At 44.0% G+C, this 17,805-nt stretch overlaps 1 protein-coding gene and 1 long non-coding RNA gene across 2 annotated transcripts; both read right to left on the bottom strand.

The window, feature by feature from the left end:
- Positions 1 to 1,652: 1,652 nt before the first annotated feature.
- On the bottom strand, positions 1,653 to 17,255 carry LOC125941019 (uncharacterized). Its single transcript, XM_049657899.1, has 13 exons — positions 17,241 to 17,255; positions 17,042 to 17,113; positions 16,857 to 16,925; positions 16,050 to 16,121; positions 14,221 to 14,292; positions 12,326 to 12,397; positions 10,560 to 10,631; positions 10,359 to 10,415; positions 10,190 to 10,261; positions 9,471 to 9,542; positions 4,844 to 4,915; positions 3,543 to 3,764; positions 1,653 to 2,166 (listed from the first exon to the last, which is right to left on the bottom strand). The coding sequence occupies exons 1-13, from the start codon at positions 17,253 to 17,255 to the stop codon at positions 1,906 to 1,908; spliced, it is 1,200 nt and encodes a 399-aa protein (XP_049513856.1). The 3' UTR covers positions 1,653 to 1,905.
- An 8-nt stretch (positions 17,256 to 17,263) lies between these two features.
- Positions 17,264 to 17,730, bottom strand: LOC125940907 (uncharacterized). The gene is made up of 3 exons (XR_007464071.1): positions 17,638 to 17,730; positions 17,439 to 17,519; positions 17,264 to 17,318 (listed from the first exon to the last, which is right to left on the bottom strand). It is a non-coding gene; the product is annotated as an uncharacterized LOC125940907 (long non-coding RNA).
- Between the last annotated feature and the right edge of the window lie 75 nt (positions 17,731 to 17,805).

Here is a 17,805-nt window from a genome sequence, read left to right as displayed (position 1 = left end):
AATAAACCATTTGTGACTTGAAAAGCGCGGCCGCTCGAGCGCCATTAAGAGAAGTCGCAGTTTCGCCCGAAAGGCGAATCATCGACTGCGATAGAAAATTAGTAGACAGCTATACGAAGTATAAGAATAGTAGCTTTTTTGGCCGCATAAACTCCCCTCGTAAGAATTCGCTTAATTACTAACTAAATTAACAAGCATGGTGTCACGCGTGCACAGGCAAACAAACACATCTCGTTCGATGAGCGCGGACACTCGCTGTCAAAACGCTGGCGTGAGCAAGAGCGACAGCTGCAGTGAGCTAATTGACCTTGCTGCCTCTCTCTTCAGGGCGAACTAAGCGGCGAGAACATAGCGCACACGAAGCTATACACTTCTGTACTAATTGCAGATCGCTTTCAAGATAGGGCCCGCGCGGCCGAGCTCTGCCGCACCGTACACGGTGCCGCCACCGGAGTAGAACTCCCAATGCCTTGTGCAAGGTGGAAAACAGCGCGCTTCCTCCCCACCTTCCTACTTTATGCACGCAAGATCAAGCCACCATCTTCGGCTCACCCTCGCACGCTTTCACTCGCACCTACAGCATACGGCGCGCGGCCACGGTGTTATCGCACTTGGACTTCATACGGAACATCACGGCGACGGCGACGGCGGAAATGCACTTGGAGTGTCCAATATAATTGCTGTCACAATAAAACCACACACAGTGACACACAGTGACAGGGTGCGCGGTCATCAGGTGTGGCCAACTTCGACACGGACGTGAGTGGCGCTGTAGCAGCCGTTCCATGCATAACCATGAATACCAGGTTGTTCCTTCAATATGGCCGTCATTTCGACGGGAACACGGCCGTGACGTCACTTGCGAGCTATGTACTCTAAACGGTCACTTAGCCGGTACTCTTCAAGAAGCGAGCCATAGTGCGCGAAAAGCTTCTTCGCGCCAGTGACGGCTGTGGCCACGTAGGGAAGCAAATGAATGATAGTATATAGTGCCGATGACGAGCCAGATGCGGTGCCGCCGCTTCAATGACCATCGACTGTCATCATTGCAACACAGAAATGGCACCCAACAGTCAACACTTACGTACTCGTAGCTCTCGCAACCTAAACCTATGAGCAGACATGTAAGAAAAGTTTTTTTTTTTCTTTCTGGAGATGTTCGTTCCCATTGGCCAATCTCTTTTCTTGAACTTTGGGTTATATGTTCTCCCGACTTATGCAAAATGTAAAAAAAAAATGCTATGGACCTCCTCGTCGTGCCGATGACATTTGTAATGGAACTACAGTATACTTACCTCGTAATGAAGTCATCGAGACAGGAAAAGTGACCTCATTATAAGCTGTATGTAAGCAGATCAGCTAGAGTCGCAGTAACGTGAGAACACGAACAGCTTCGAATAAAACAATAGTTCGAATATAGTGATTTCGTTATACCGAGGGTTTACTGTTTTTCACGAAGCGCAAAGGGGTGAGGGGCAGGCGTATCACATTTTTGCCGCAGAATTTCCTCTCGTCATATATATATATATATATATATATATATATATATATATATATCGCCAAGTCATATCTGACTTGTCACAGAGTCGGAGGTCTCAAAACGTGTAAATAGTTTGACTGTGTCCCTGGACACATGTGCTACTGTGCTTACCTATCAGCCTAGGCACTAATGCAGCAGGTAAATTCAGTCGCCAGATGGCCTAACATATCCAGTTTCTTAACAAAGTCAGCATCTTTGTGCGCTTGCATGTCCACTAAGAGCGCCGAGTGATAAGACAGAATTTTGGTCACAGCTGGTTGCGGCTTTGTAAATACCACCACGCACAGACAAGTAAGCATAATTCACAAATCATAATAATTTCTCATTCATTTCTGTTAGAATACTCGTTAATTTTCGTGTGCTACTCAAAGGAATACTGTGAAATGAAACGAAGCAGGACCACATGTTTGATGGAAACCATTCTGCGACGTGGATGGCAGTGGTGCGCCAGACACGTCTGCACCGGAGTCACCGCTCTGATACTTCAGATCTGGCTGGCAGTGGCTGTACTCCGTGGCTTGCCCTAGCTGGCCCGATCCATGCTGTGGAGTTGAACCTTGGGTCTCGGTGTTGAGACGTTTGCGCCTCTTCTTGTTGGGCCTGTTTGCCTTTCGTCGCTTGACGGCCTGTGCAGAAGAATTGTCTAAGTCAACGCGTTCAGTTTAACTGCCGTGTGTCGAACGCGACTCGCTCTTTCCCACGCATCACCTATACAGGGTGGTTGTAAAGTCAATACCTATTTGTAACAATGAATAGTTCAGAAAGTAAACAACCGAGCAAAGTTTTATTGCCATTGAATACATTTTTAGGGCATACCATTTGGTTATTACGTTACATTTCGACGTATCCACCCGCATTTTCTACACGCTGCCTGAGCCTTTCAGGAACAGACTCCCCGGCTCTTCGTAGCATCCAAACTGGGACATTTGCAAACATCTCGCGGATATTGCGTTCAAGGCTGTTAAGATCCCTTGGTTTTAAGTTGTACACTTGTTTCTTAGCCCATACCCAAAGGAAGAAGTCACAGGGGATTAGATCAGGGCTGCTTGCAGGACATTCTGTCGGTCCCCGGCGGCCAATCCTTCTGCCGGGGAAATTGTCATCAGCCTCTGAAATCATAAATTGTATACATCATAATAGTCAACAGTATTACAAAACAACCTCTGAAATCATTAATGGTAAACATCATATTAGTCAACAGTATTACACGCCTCATAAATGGTAAACATCATATTAGTCAACAGTATTACACGGAAGTTAGAGCTGATGCTAGTTTCTAGGGGAATCTAAATTGACTTTATAACCACCCTGTAGATCCCTACCTCACCAACCTGGTGCAGCGGAAGCTAAAGGATTGCGTCAGCCAACAAGAAACTGACCCTAAGTTCTTGCGAAATGTGGTTGTTCGGTTTTACAATATGATTTCTGTAGTAAATTTTTTGTGTTACGCATATGGAGTACAAATTGACAGTTCACAGGAAGTCACTAGACTCAAGCTAAAATGATGTCGCAGAACTGGAATGATGTTACAGAATGTAACAGTGTCAGAACACTCCGCCACTACGACACCGATGTAAAAGACGTGTCACTAGTTTTTCTTTTTTTCATGCCGTGTACCGAAGTATAGCATCGTCACGCTTACGCGCGTACACGTAATTTCAACGTCAAGACACGTGGCTAATTTTTATCTTTCCTTCAAAGTGAAACTCGCCCAAACGCATGACCACTGAGATTCATTCCAAGGTTGCTCTGTCCATAGGCGGTTCCCGGTAAATTTTAGTATACCCGTGCATAGTTGGCTGTCTAGCACCACGACCACGTTGCCGTGCTCGGCGCTGGGTATATTTGTCCACTTACGCCCATACTTGCCCGTGATGCTTTGTTTGCTGTTCAGCATGCTTTCTTTTTTCGCCGGTTACAGATAAAGATTTCATTCACAGGGCATAGACATCAACAACACATGTAGCTAGAGGTAGGTGCTGCAAAATCGTAGTGGCAGTACTTCGTTAAAGGGCCCAGGGCATCCACAGGATGGCAGTGGTGGGTCAGACACGTCTGCACAGAAGTCACCGCTCTGATACTTCATATCTGGCTGGCAGTGGCTGTCCTCCGGGGCTTGTCCTAGCTGGCACGATCCGTGCTGTGAAGTTGAACCTTGGGTCTCGGAGTTGGGACGTCTGCGCCTCTTCTTGTTGCGCCTTTTCGTCTTTCGTCGCTTGACGGCCTGCGCAGAAGAACGCGTTCGGTTTAACTGCCGTGTGTCGCACGTGATTCGCTCTTTCCCGCGCATCGCCTATAGATCCCCACTTCACTAACTCGATGCAGTTCAGCGGAAGCTGAAGGGTTGCGTCAGCCGGCAAGGAAACTGACCCTGCTGCCCCTAGCTGCTGCCCTGAGGGCCGACTCCTCTATAATATTGTAAATTAGGCCTGGGCTTTACGATAACAACAAGACAGCTTGTGTAGGCAAAATGAGCTCTGGCAATCACATTCCGGGAAACACAGCCAGTCATCAACCTCCAGTGATGTATCCACTGCCGTTTTTCACGCAACAGCACACGCTCGTATGGCTATCGAAAAAGGAAATGCTTCGATGCTCCACACGAGCATTGACAACTACCTGTGGATCAGACCTCCCGACCGGTATCTAATGCCGCGAGGAGGTTGCGTTAAAAAGGATACATGTAGCTGCTGCATTGACGCCAGCTGCAACCTGTCTATGGGCTCTGGACCTACAGCCAGCCTTCGGCCCGACCTGCCCCTTCTGTCTTCGCCCAGCTCCTCTCGCGGGCCTACTACAGCTCTTGTGGAATTGTCCCGAACTGCACTCAAGGCACCACTAACTGTCAGAAGTGGGGCTACGCCCAAGCCTCCCACCTAGCTACCATCTCTGGGCCCATGGTCCCCATAGATCTCCATGAGATTTCATTGGACATAACTATACCAGTATACATTTACCTCGCATACACCAACAATTTTGTGCAACAGGGCAAACTTCGAGAAAAAAAACTACTAAAGTTAAGTGATAGCTTCCCTTATAGATAATCTGCCGAGATAAGCTGCTGATGTCATTAGTCGGCAAGGTCTACTGGTTAGTGCAGTGTATCCAGGGTCGGCCCGCATTACGAACCACATAAAAACATTTTAGAGGATATACGTCGTGCTCTGGTATCACAATCGGCCTACCGAATCGCCACCTTTGATTACACTGTCACCAGGGTCGGCCAAGCTTCGATTACACTGTCTCCACGATTGGCCCAGTGTATCCATGTGATTGGCCCATTGATGTATTTGTGCTGCTCACCTGTGTTTGAACTATGTCAGCATTGCCAAGGACGTCACTGCACCAAGTAACAAGGCTGCTTTCGCTGGGCTCCTGAAATAATAAAAAAAAACAATTCACTACGTACGTTGTAATAATTTAGACGATGGTGTATAGTGTTGTCGAGTATATGCCAAGTCATCATGCCCAGTGGGTGGAACAGTGAATGAAAGCTTCGCCTTAACCCTGTATAATGCCCAGTGCTGCCAACCTCAGAAGCTAGTGTTTACCTCAACTCCGATTTAAAAGTTACTTATATTTCTCTAGATTTTCGCGAAATGTGGTTGTTCAGTTTGCCACTGTGATTCCTGGAATGATAAATTCTTGCGTTACGCAAATAGACTGCAAATTTCGTAGTTTCAATTTATTGCTAAGCTAGTTTTAAAATATTCACTGGAAGTCACTGGACTCAAGCTGAAATGATGTCGCAGTGCCAGTTATACTAACAACATAGCCTTCTGCACGAAGCCACATCCACAGAAAAAGACCTCGGCGCGTGCAAACTTTGTTGTTGTCGAAAGTTGCTTGGTACCTAGAGGAAAGTGCAAAGATTACACGTAACCTTCTTCGAATTGTCAGGAAGATGGGCGCCCGACCTCCCTTACAGAATGTAACTGTCAGAACACTGCGCCACTATGACACCGGTGTAAAAGACGTGTCAATAATTTTTTTGCCCGCTGTGTAGTGACGTAGCACAGCCTAACTTACGCGCTTGCACGTAATTTGCAGCAAACGTAAGCGGCTAAATTTTTATCTTTCCGTCAAAGCGAAATTCGCCCGAACGCATGACCACTGGGACTCTTCCCAAGGTTGCTCTGCCCATAGGCGGTTCCTGGTAAATGTTAGTATACGCGTACGTAGTCGGCTGTCTCTAGCGCCACGACCACATTGTCGTGCTCGGCACTAGGTATGTTTTTCCGCTTGCGCCCAGATTTGCCCGTGCTGTTTTGTTTGCTGTTGCAGCATGCTTTTTTTTTTCGTCAGCTACAGATAAACATTTATCCGTAATGCCCAAACACAGTTCCACATCAAGGAAAATTGGAACAAATTGTTGGCATTTATTTGTGGCCATGGAGAGTACATTAGTAGAAAAAAAAACAAGAAATGTTTTCGGTTACGACTTAATTACTGTGCTAATTAATTAATTAGCAAATGGTTTGTTACACTGTCCACTGCTGAAACTTCACTGCAGCATATTAAAAACGCAAATATGGGCTCTGTATTTGGTTTCCCGCACTTCAATCAGCATTTTGAGGCAGCAAACTCAGCGTGGCAAATGTGATACGTTGGGCATTCCAGGGTTAAAGGACGCCTCCACTCCCTGTCCTTTATTTGGCGAGATGCGTTCATTCTGCTGCTGCACAATCAAAAGTCCGTTCGCATGCTAAGACGAAGTCAATTTGCGGTGGCTGAAATAAAGACACGCCGTCACCTCAGCAGTTTCGCCGTTTCAATGTCCAAGCGCGAAATTGTCCTAGATGTGGACAAAGTTTCCATTTTCACCTAGACAAGGCTTAAAATCCCTATATCCAGGGAAATATCCCTAGAGTTGACAGCAATGTGCCTAAACATAGTTCTACATCAAGGAAAATTGGAAAAAAATTCTTCATCTTTATTTCTCGCCACATAGAGGATCTTTGTACAAGTCAGTACAATGAAATGTAATTTGAGTTAGAAGCCTAATTAGTATCGTAATTAAATAGCAACTGGTTTGTTGAACTATCGACAGGCTGAAAACATCACTACAGCGCGTAAAATAAACGTAACTAATGGTTTCGGGTTAGGCTGCTGACGTCTAAATCAGCAGTTTGAGGCATCAAACTCGGCGTAGCATATATAGTCGAACCCGGATACATCACACCCACATATAACGAACTATGGTGTAAATCGAACAGCAGTAAAATCCCCTTGAAAATTTTTGTATAAAATTTTTATTTTATATATTGAATTACCTATATATCGAAATTTTTTTTGTGATCCCCTTCAGATTCGATATATCCGGGTTAGACTGTTTTGTACGTTGGACATTACAGGGTTAAAAGAACCAGAACAAATGGCTCCTCCATCGTCCACCTCCAATCACCTTCCGCGACCCGCGTCGTGGAAAGATTAGTAGCTCCCAGCGAGTGAGTGATCCCTCCTACCTTCTCTGGGACAAGCAGGCATCTATCGTTACTGATTGGCTGAAACTATCCCTAGCCCTAGCTGCACTTGGTGAGACGTTATACTTTTTGAGTTGAATGCTGCGCCTACGGACGACCACGACCACGAGTGGCTTGGTCTTAGAAACGGGGTCGCGGAGTGTGCCAGTACACTGCTGCGTGTATTACTAAAGTTCCTGTTGAACTTTATTGCCACTACATGTGCTAAAATTTGACTCTGTTGTCTACAGACTGAATACGATATAACGAACACAGAAAGTAAATAATCTAATGTAACGAAGTATGTTATTGTTCCGCCATTGTAAGCGTGTATACCGAATATTAATGCTTATAACGAACGCCTGATGCAACGAAGGTATTTCTTTCCAGGTGCGACATCGTTATCGGGAGGTTCGACTACGTAATAACCAGTGCATGGCCAGTGCTGCTGCCATGCATCAATTGTTATTCGATGTCGCTCTTTATAAGCCCGCTTTCGTACGCGCGAATTGTCTTCAATTCCAGCCTGCTGCAGCCGCAAGACACCAGACGAATACACGGCGTTATTAACTTATTACTTCTGCAAATTACTATACCGAGTGTATTCTTTCCCAAAACACTTAATAAGAGCGACTTGTCTATGACGCACCTTTTCCAAAAGTATTTCATCGCTGCCGAAGACGCCACAGAATTTGGACTCAGTGGGAGGGCAATTTTCACTTGCTCCCTAGAATTCAAGATATCATGGAATGACGCACAGTTATAATTTATTAATTCTGGAACTGACTGTGCTTGCTAAAAGCTGCATACTGACAGCATTCAGTCATTGAAGAAGGATGACGTACTTTATTTTTTTTTCAATGTTTTGACGTTATAGTTTCAAATATTTTACTAAAACGCTGATAGACAGACAAAAAGCATTTTAGTTCTTATACGTGTTATATGATGTTTGGCAAGCACGGGTGCAAACACTTGCATTCAAGTGTGCATTTAATCAAGTTTTGTTTAGATTTAATTAGTGGTTTCAGCGCACATGCTAAACGAAGCCCGCAGTCAGCGCGAAGACGCGCCTATTTAGTATAACTGCTGAAGCTAATCCCAGTTTTCGAGTTGCATGTTCCCAAAACGTGCTGTGAATAATTACATTCATGTTCCACAAAGCTCTGTCCCAGATTGTTCCTAGAAAATGCTACTTTGAAAATGACACACCGATTAGTTCGAATAATCCGACAGCATTCAATTAATTCGATAATCCGACAGGCTACTGGTTTTGATAGGAATGCTTGCCAGGGCTGATATCTGCATATGTATTTGTGCTGCCCACCTGTGTTTGAACTATGTCAGCATTACCAAGGATGTCACTGTGCCAAGTTTTTTTTAAAAAGGCTGCTGTCGTTGGGCTCCGGAAATAAGAAAAAAAAAACAACTCACTACACAGGCTGTAATAATTTAGCCGATGGTGTATATTGTTGTCACGTAAATGCAAAGTAAAAACACGGTCGTAATTTGTGCACGAAACAACGTTCTTTTTTTTTTTTTTTTTTTTTACACAGTGTCTTCCTTGACGAGTTATTGTCCCTTTCCCGTATCGGGTATTTCTATTTCTAGCTTCTTCCGTGGCTGATCCGAAGATAATGCAGTCCAAAAATATGACGAAGCTGATAACGATGATGAACCAATTTATTACTTTTTAGAGCCACGCTGATGACTATTATGACGACAATAATGCTGCTGGTGACAACTGATGAGAAAAAGTCGGAAGGCGATTCACCCTTTACTTGACGCCGATCAAAGGTTGTCGCTTCAGCGTGGCTCTCACAATAAATTTTACAGTCAATAAACCAAATTTTCACCCACACCTCACCCATGAATACAGTGACTTTCGTTAACTACAACTAGAGCTTGAATCGGCTTCCAACTCTTTTACAATCAGTCTTGCTTATACACTGAACAAAATTAACTCACTTCCGGCAAGAACTTGTAGCTATTAAGAGTAATGAGAATTTCCGCGATGCAGTAGCTCATTTTGTAAGAGCGAAAGAATTTGTACAAACTGATATTTAACGCTTAATTTCGATGCCGCTTATGTTATGATGCGTCGCGATGCTGTATTTAACAAACTTTCAGCAACATTGGGTAAGAGCACACTACCAAAATTATTACGTACAGTCTAACATTATTTATCCGTGTTATTTCTTCCGTAGCCCACTCCCCTCTCCAGGCTGAAAGGCATGAATGGAATTAATGAAATAGACATAGCTAACCCCTGTCACAGTTATCTCAACAAAGATACCACTGAAGAAAGGGTGAACAAGATGATTGCTACCACTAGGCAGCATTTTAAAATGCAGGAAGAAATCATGAAACGGTCAAGAGTTACGGCTTCATATTGCCGAAAGAAGTCGGATTACTGCACTATATGCACTGACGCCAAGTGTAGCGCATAAAATGAAGTATACACAGCTCACCTGTGCGATCAACACGTCAGTATTACCCATGATGTCGTTGTGGTCAACAGGAAGGGTGCCTTCACAGGGTTCCTAACATACAGGAAAGACAATCCACCATGAATGTCATTACTTATACAAGCAAAAACGAAGTTTGTCCAGTGTCACCGAGCGTAAACACAGCTAATTACCTCATCAGATAAGCTACCACTGGGCAGGTATGAGAGGCCCGCTTTCATCCATCAAATGAAAAAGGCAATCTACCAGTTATGGTGTCATCTTGTAACAACCAGTCTTGCCTAGTTTGTACTATTGTGCTGCCAATTAAACATGCACGGTTTCTACATTCGTTGATAAATGTTTTACTTACGTAAACAGCTCACTTCTGCCTCACTCATGTCTGCAGTACCATCCCTGTCACAACTCTCAACAGGAACAGTGCCTTCACTGGGTTCCTAACATGCAAACAAGGCAATCCACCAGAAATGGTGCTGTCTCGTAGTAATCAATTTTGCCAGTGCTGAAATAAAGCGTTGCCGAGTAAACTCCAAGAGAACACACACGCACCTATTTCTTAATTATCTCATGAAATATACTATTGCCTAAGGTTTGAATAAAAGTCCTGCCACCACTCGTACCTTAAAATGCACGAAAGATCATGACACAATCCAGATCTGAAGTATCGCTGTTACGCTCGTTGATAAATGTTATGCATAAGTGACATGTTGCAAAGAACTCACCTCTGTCTCAGTCACGCAAGCATTACCCACGATGCCCGTGTGCTCAGCGGGAAAGCTGCCTTCACAAGGTTCCTAACATGCAAAAAGACAATCCGCCATGAATAGCATTACTTATCCCAGCAAAAACGAAGTTTGCCGACTGCCACCAAACATAAGCACAGATAATTACTTCATCAGATGGGCTACACCTGAACGACGGTTGTTCCCAGGGACGACTGCGTTCATCCTAAAATGCAAAAGACATTCTTCAAATGCAAAACAACCAATCTGGCCTATGCTGTAATACACTGTTGCCAAGCAAAGAAGCTTGTTTGCGACATTCGTTCATAAATATTACATGAATGACATTAACATACCATAATCAGCTCACCTCTGTCTCAAGAATGTCAGCGTTACCCACGATGACATCGCAATCAATGAGAAGATTGCCTTCGCTGGGTTCCTAAGATGCAAAAGAAACAATCCACAGGGAATGGCGTTACTTACACCAGTAAAAATGCAGTTTGCCTAGATTAGCCAAGCATAGACACGTCTAATTATCTCATAAAAAGGGCTGCTATACAAGAAGAGCTGAGTGGGAGGACTGCTTTCTAAAATGCAAATGACAATCTACCAGGTATGGTGTTATCGCCTAGCAAAAACCAACATTTTCTACGCTGACATATATTTTTGCCAAGTAAGCGCCAAGTAAAGGCAATACTCGTAGGACACATCCTTCCTGATTATCTCGCCAACGACACTGTTGAATAAAAGTTGAATTGGGGCACTGATTCCTCTGACATTTTAAAATGCAACAATGGTCCCGAAACCGCAGATAGCTATAATCTTAAATTACGGCAAGAAATATCGCTGCCACATTTGTTGACAAAATGTTATGCACAAATGACGTATACTATAAACACGTCCCCGTCTTCCTCCATCATGCGAGGCATTACCCACAGTGCCACAGTGCTCAGCAGGAAGAGTGCCTTCACTGGGTTCCTAAATTGATTTCCCCACGGTAACAATAAAGTTTGCCAACTATCGCCAATCATCATCATAATCATCATGCTCATCATCAGCCTATATTTATGTCCACTGCAGGACGAAGGCATCTCCCTGCGATCTCCCATTACCCCTGTCTTGCGCTATAGATGATTCCAACTTGCGCCTACAAATTTCCAAACTTCATCACCCCCACCTAGTTTTCTGCCGTCCTCTACTGCTCTTCCCTTCTCATGGTACCCATTATGCAACTCTAATGGTCCACCGGTTATCCATCCTACGCATTACATGGCCCGCCCAGCTCCATTTTTATCTCTTAATCTCAATTACAATATCGGCTATCCCCGTTTGCTCTCTGTTCCACACCGCTCTCTTCCTGTCCCTTAACGTTAGGCCTAACATGTTGCGTTCCGTCGCTCTTTGCGCGGTCCTTAACTTGCTCTCGAGCTTCTTTGTTAACCTCCAAGTTTCCGCCCCACATGTTAGCACCAGTAGGATGCAATGATTGTGCACTTTTCTTTTCGGCGACAGTGGTAAGCTCCCAATCAGGATTTAGCAATGCCTGCCGTATGCACTCCAACCCAAGCATCGACACATCTAATTATCTCATCACAGGTTCCGCTTCAAGACAAAGGCCCAATGGGAGGTCATGTTCGGCATATCGTAATGTCTCGTAGTAACAACCAATCTTGCCCATGCGTTCCTACAGTGTTGCCAAGTAAATGTCATGCGCTGTCTTCCGAATTCAGCAACACGCAACCCCCGGGCCCCCCCCCCCCCTTTTATACTTCTCACAAAAGGTGCTACTAAATGAGCCATATCGCATATACGCAACGCACATAAAAATCCAGGTCAATCATGATATAATGACACATAGCACCAATGCTCGTTATATCTCTCCGTCTCGGCTTTCTATGCGCGCTGTTTATCCGATATGAAGCATTAACAACTCCAGCAAATCGCAGTTCTACTGCCTTCTATCGAACGAGGTTTGAGTGAGAGCAGTACGCGGCACCACTTATATCCTATTATGCAGGAAAACTCACAAAACGGTCCATAGTTATGACTTTAAATTGCAGAGGAAAGGAAGTACGGTTACTACATTTTCTGGTCAACGTTATGCATTATAGTGACGTACTCTAAACAGCTCACCTCTGTCTCAACCATGTCAGCGATGAACAACATGTCACTGTGTTCTGCGTAAAGATCATCTTCATTCCTATCCTGCAAGTGCAAAAGACAATCCACCAGGTATGGTATTTTCTCCTTTAGTAACTATTAATGTTTCCTATACTGAATTGCAGACTGCCCTATATAATGCCCTATAATGAAATGCAAGCAAATGCCAAGTAAAGACAATAAACACGTATTCCTTTCATAATTATTTCGTCGAAAATATTGAATGAGGGTGGAATAGGAGCCAATTACTTTTACTGGTATTTTATAATGGCAAAATAAAGTTTAGAAAACGGCCGAGAGTTATGATTTCAAATAGCAGGAAGAGGGCCTTCACTGGGTTCCTAAATTGCATAAGAGAGAATCCACCGGGAATGATGTTATAGTAAAAACGGAGTTGCCGTACTCTCGCCAAACAGACATACCTGAACATCTCATCAAAGGTACCACTGAACAACGGCTGAATGGGAGGATTGCTTTCATTCCTAAAACGCAAAATACAATCTAAAGTCTATAGGGTTGATTCCGCAGTAATAACTAATCTTGCCTATGCTGAACTATAATGTAAGCCATGCAAATGCCAAATGACGACAATACACACAGCACACCTTTCATAAACATCTCGTTAAATACACTATTGAAAGATATTTGAATTGATGCATCAGTAACACTTGTTTTTTTTTTAATACGCAGGAAAATAATGAAATTGTCCACAGTTAAATGAATTTTCAGAAAGGAGTATGGTTACTACATTCGCTGATAAATGTTACACGTAACTGCGATACTAAAAACAGCTCACCTCTGCGTCAACCATTTCAGCATTTCTCACGATGATGCTGCCCTCAGCGGTAAGGGTGCCTTCACCGGGTTCCCAAATTGCAAACGAGGCAACTCTCCGGAAATGGCGTTATTTACCCGCGGTACCAATTAAGTTTACCCACTATCGCCAAACATGGACACAGATAATTATCTCATAAACGACGCTGCTACTAAACAAGGGCTCCAATGGAGGACTGCTTTTATCCCCAAAATACTTGAGACAATCCACCAGGTATGATGGTGTTTCGTAGTAACAACCAATCTTGTATGTGCTGTACTAAGGTGTCCCCCCCCCCCCCCCCAAAAAAAAAAAAAGAATGCCAGGTAGAGACAGCATACAGAATTGTTCTTTTCTGGGCAAGTTGATTTACGTTCAATATGAGGAACCGCGCAGACGATGGGACAATCGAAACGGACACCGCATACGTATATGTCCTCCACATTTCACTTGCCCTGTCCTGCGCTGTTTTCCGTGTTGAACAGCACGCACAGCACTCCTCTTTCGTGAAAATAAATAAATTATATCCTGGGATTTTACGTGCCCAAAACCACAAGCTGATTCTGAGGCACGCCGTAGTGGGGGGGGGGGGGGGGGGGGGACTCCGGATTAATTTTTTTTTTTTTTTTGCATTTTGCCCCCCTCGAAATGCGGCCGCCGCGGCAGGGATTTGATCCCGAGATCTCGTTCTTAGCAGACGATCGCCAAAGCTACTAAGCAACCATGGCGGGTGGCCCTCTTTCATAATTATTATCAAATATACTACTACACGAGTCATACTGGGTAATAAACCGCGCGTACAACTGCCCGTTCTGTTTTTTTTTTTTATGTGCTCTGTTTATATCTGACATGAAACGTTACCAACTCATCCATGCCGATATTTTATAGCAGTTTAATGAATGAGGATTGAATAAGAGCGCTAACAACGTCGATATCTTAAAATCCGAAAAAAAATCACGAAACGGTCCCCAATTTTCATTTTAAATTGCAGAACTATGGATGGTTGGTCATACATTTGCTTATATAGGTTAGTAAAGTACAGCAAACGGCTCACCTCTCTGCAAGAAGTGTCAGCATTACACACGATGCCACTGTCTTCTGCGGAAAGCACATCTTCATTCCATTCCTGTAACGCAAAACAGACAATCCACCAGGAAGGGCGTTGTTTATCCCAATAAAAACGAAGTTTACTTACAGTCACGAAATCTAGACACAAGTAATTATCAAATCAAATGTGCCACTGACCAACAGCTGAATGGAAGGACTGCATCATCAAAAAAAATGCCTAATACAATCTACCAGGTGTGGTGTTATCTCCTCGTAACCACCAATCTTGCTATGCTAAAATGTAGTCTTGCTAATTAATTGTGGAGTAAAGACAATGCACATATACTCCTTTCATAATTATCTCAACAAAGATATTGAATGAGGGTTGAATGGGAACGCCGATAGCACTGGTATCTTATAATGCAGAAAACTTTATGAAACGGCCAAGAGTTATGATTTGAAATCGCCGAAACAAGCGCGGTTGGTACGTTCGTTGATAAATGTTATCCATAAGTGACGTATTAAAATCAGCTCACCTCTGCCTCAATCTTGTCCGAATTATACACTGTGCCACAGTGCTCAGTGGTAAGTGGGCCTTCACTGGGTTCCTAAATTGCAAAACACAAAAGTCCACCGGGAACTGTGCTATCGTTGTAAAAACGAAGTTCGCCTATTGTCACCAAACAGAGACAAAGCTAATTATCTCACCAAAGGCGCTGCTACCGAACAAGGGCTGAGTGGGAGGACCGCTTTCATGCTAAATGCTTAAGAAAATCCATCAGGTATAATGTTATTTCGCGGTTACAGTCAATCTTGGCTATGCTTAAATATAGCGTCACCAAGTAAATGCCAAGTAAAGGCAATACACCTAGCGCGCCTCCTTCATAATCATCTCATAAAAGATGCAATTTAATGATGTTTGATTAGAAGTACCGCTGCCACTGATACCTTAAAATTCAGAATAGATTTCAAATAACTAAAATTTTAGGGCTCTAGATTCCAAAACCACCGATTTGAATATGAGGCAGGCCGTAGTGGGAGGCTCCAGATTAATGTCCACCACCTGAGGTTCTTAACATGCACCCAATGCACAGTGCACAAGGGTATTGCATTCCGGCCCCGTTGGAATGCGGACTCCGCGGTGGGGATCGAACTCAGGACCTCGAGATCACCAGTACAACGCCATAGCCATATCGCAGCGGGTATAGGAAGAAAAAGTATGAAACGCTCAAGAGCTGCAGTATTCAACTGCATAAAACTTATGCTCGCTATATTTGCTGATAATTGTTGTACATAAGGGACGCAGTGTAAATTACAAGCTCGCCTCTGTCTCAATGATGCCCGCCTTTCCCACAGTGCCACCAAGCTCCTAAATTTAAAAGAGAGGCAATCCACCGGGAATGGCGTAGTTTATCCAAGTAAAAAAGAGGTGTACCAACTGGCGCCAAAGATAGGCACAGCTGATTACCTCATAAAAGGTGCTGCTAATGAACAATGGCTGAATTGAAAAGCTGCATTCATCCTAAAATGCAAAATAATCTACCAGGTCTGGTTTTATCTCGTAGTCACATCCGACCTTTCCTATGTTGAAGCGCCTTGCCAAGTATGTGTCAAGTAAAGACAATAAACATAGCATACCTCTTTCATAGTTACCTCATCAAAAATACTATCGAATGAGGGTTTAATGTGAGCAATTATAACACTGGTATTTTACCAGGCAGAAAAGATCATGAAACGGCCCTGGGGAGTTAAGACTTTAAATTGCAGCAAGGAGTATGGTTGGTACACATTTGGTCATAAACGGTATACATAAGTGATGTACTATAAACAGCTCACCTCTTCCTCAACCATGTCATCGTAACACCCGATGTAACTGGGCTCAGCAGGAAGAACACCTTCAGTCGGTTCCTATAACGCAAAATAGACAATTCACCAAAAAAATGTTTATCCTAGCAAAAAAAAAAAAAAAAGAAGTCACAGTTTCGCTCGAGAGGCGAAGCATCGACTGCGGTGACAAATTAATAGACAGCTATACGAACTAAGGAACGTAGTTTTATCGGGCGTGTAAAGTTGTTAACACTCGCTTACTAACTAAATTAACACGAATGGCGTCACGCGCGCACAGGCAGGCATGAACACACATCACTCGATGAGCGCGGACACTCGCTTTTAAAACGCTGGCGAGAGCAAGGGCGGCTGCAACAACGAGCGCATTGTCCTTCCTGCTGCCTCTCACTTCAACGCGAACACATCGCGCACGAAGTTATAATCCCTCGGCGAGCCTAAACTCTGTGCCCACCGCAGAACGCTTTCAAGATAAGGCCCGCGCGGCCGCGCTCAGGCGCGCCTTAGGCAGCCGCCACCGAAGTAACCCTTGCGCGCGATCGAAGACGGTGCGCTTCCTCCCCACGTTCCTCCCTTGCGCGCTAGAGATCGAGACACCATTATTCTTCTCGGCACCCCTTCGCATGTTTTCACTCGCGCCCACAACATACGGCGAGCGGCCGCGATGTTATCGCACTTGACTTTATACGGAACATCACGGCGACGGCGACGGTGGAATGCGTCTGGAGTGCCCCATATAATTGATACCGCAATAAAACTAAGTCTGCTCACTGTCGCCAAAACATAGACATATCTCACCTCTTGCCAAAGCAATTCATCAAAGGTGATGCTATCGAACAGCGGCTGAACGGGAGCCCCGCTTTCGTCCTATAATACAAACGATCGTGAAATATGGTCCACAGTTATTTATCAATTGCACAAGGAACTGTGGTTTCCATACACTGAACATTGCGTGGAATAGGGATGACGTATGTGCCACTTACCTCTCCTATTTCATAGCCATCATAGAAGCCACTGCACGCATGCTCAGCTATGGGACTGCTTTCATTAATCTCCTAAAATGCAAGAAGGTAGTAACATTTAGGGTTCGGCAAAAGCAGCTTTCATTCTAGATATGCTATGGTCGGTACACTGTAGCATACAGTTGCCAAGCACTGGAGAGTATTGAAACAAACTGCTCACCTCTAGTATAACCATATCATTGATATCAATGGTGTCGCTGCTCAGTGGGTCACGGAAAACACCAGTTTCGTTTTCTTCCTAGAATAAAAGAAGCGATAATGTGCAGATATGACTTCGTCAATGATACTGTCACCGGAAGGTCAAGAATGTGCTTGGACAGGTCGTACACTTAATATTAGTGAAACACAGACTACTCACCCCTAATATAACCATGTCATTGATATCAATGGCGTCGCTTTCCCTTAATGGATCCGGGAAAACACCAGTTTCATTTTCTTCCTAGAATAAAAGAAGCGATTATGTGCAGATATGACTTCGTCAATCATACTGTCACCGAAAGGTCAAGAATGTGCTTGGACAGGTCGTACACTTAATATTAGTGAAACAGACTACTCACCTCTAATATAACTATGTCATTGATATCAATGGCGTCGTTTTCCTCTAATGGATCATGGAAAACATCAGTTTCGTTTTCTTCCTAGAATAAAAGACGCGATAATGTGCAGATATGACTTCGTCAATTATACTGTCACCCAAAAGGTCAAGAATGTGCTTGGACAGGTCA

The sequence above is a fragment of the Dermacentor silvarum genome, chromosome 10 (assembly GCF_013339745.2).
Source record: "Dermacentor silvarum isolate Dsil-2018 chromosome 10, BIME_Dsil_1.4, whole genome shotgun sequence".
NCBI lineage: Eukaryota > Metazoa > Arthropoda > Arachnida > Ixodida > Ixodidae > Dermacentor > Dermacentor silvarum.
Note: the sequence above shows the minus strand (reverse complement) of the source record. Positions and strands in the feature narration are given on the sequence as shown.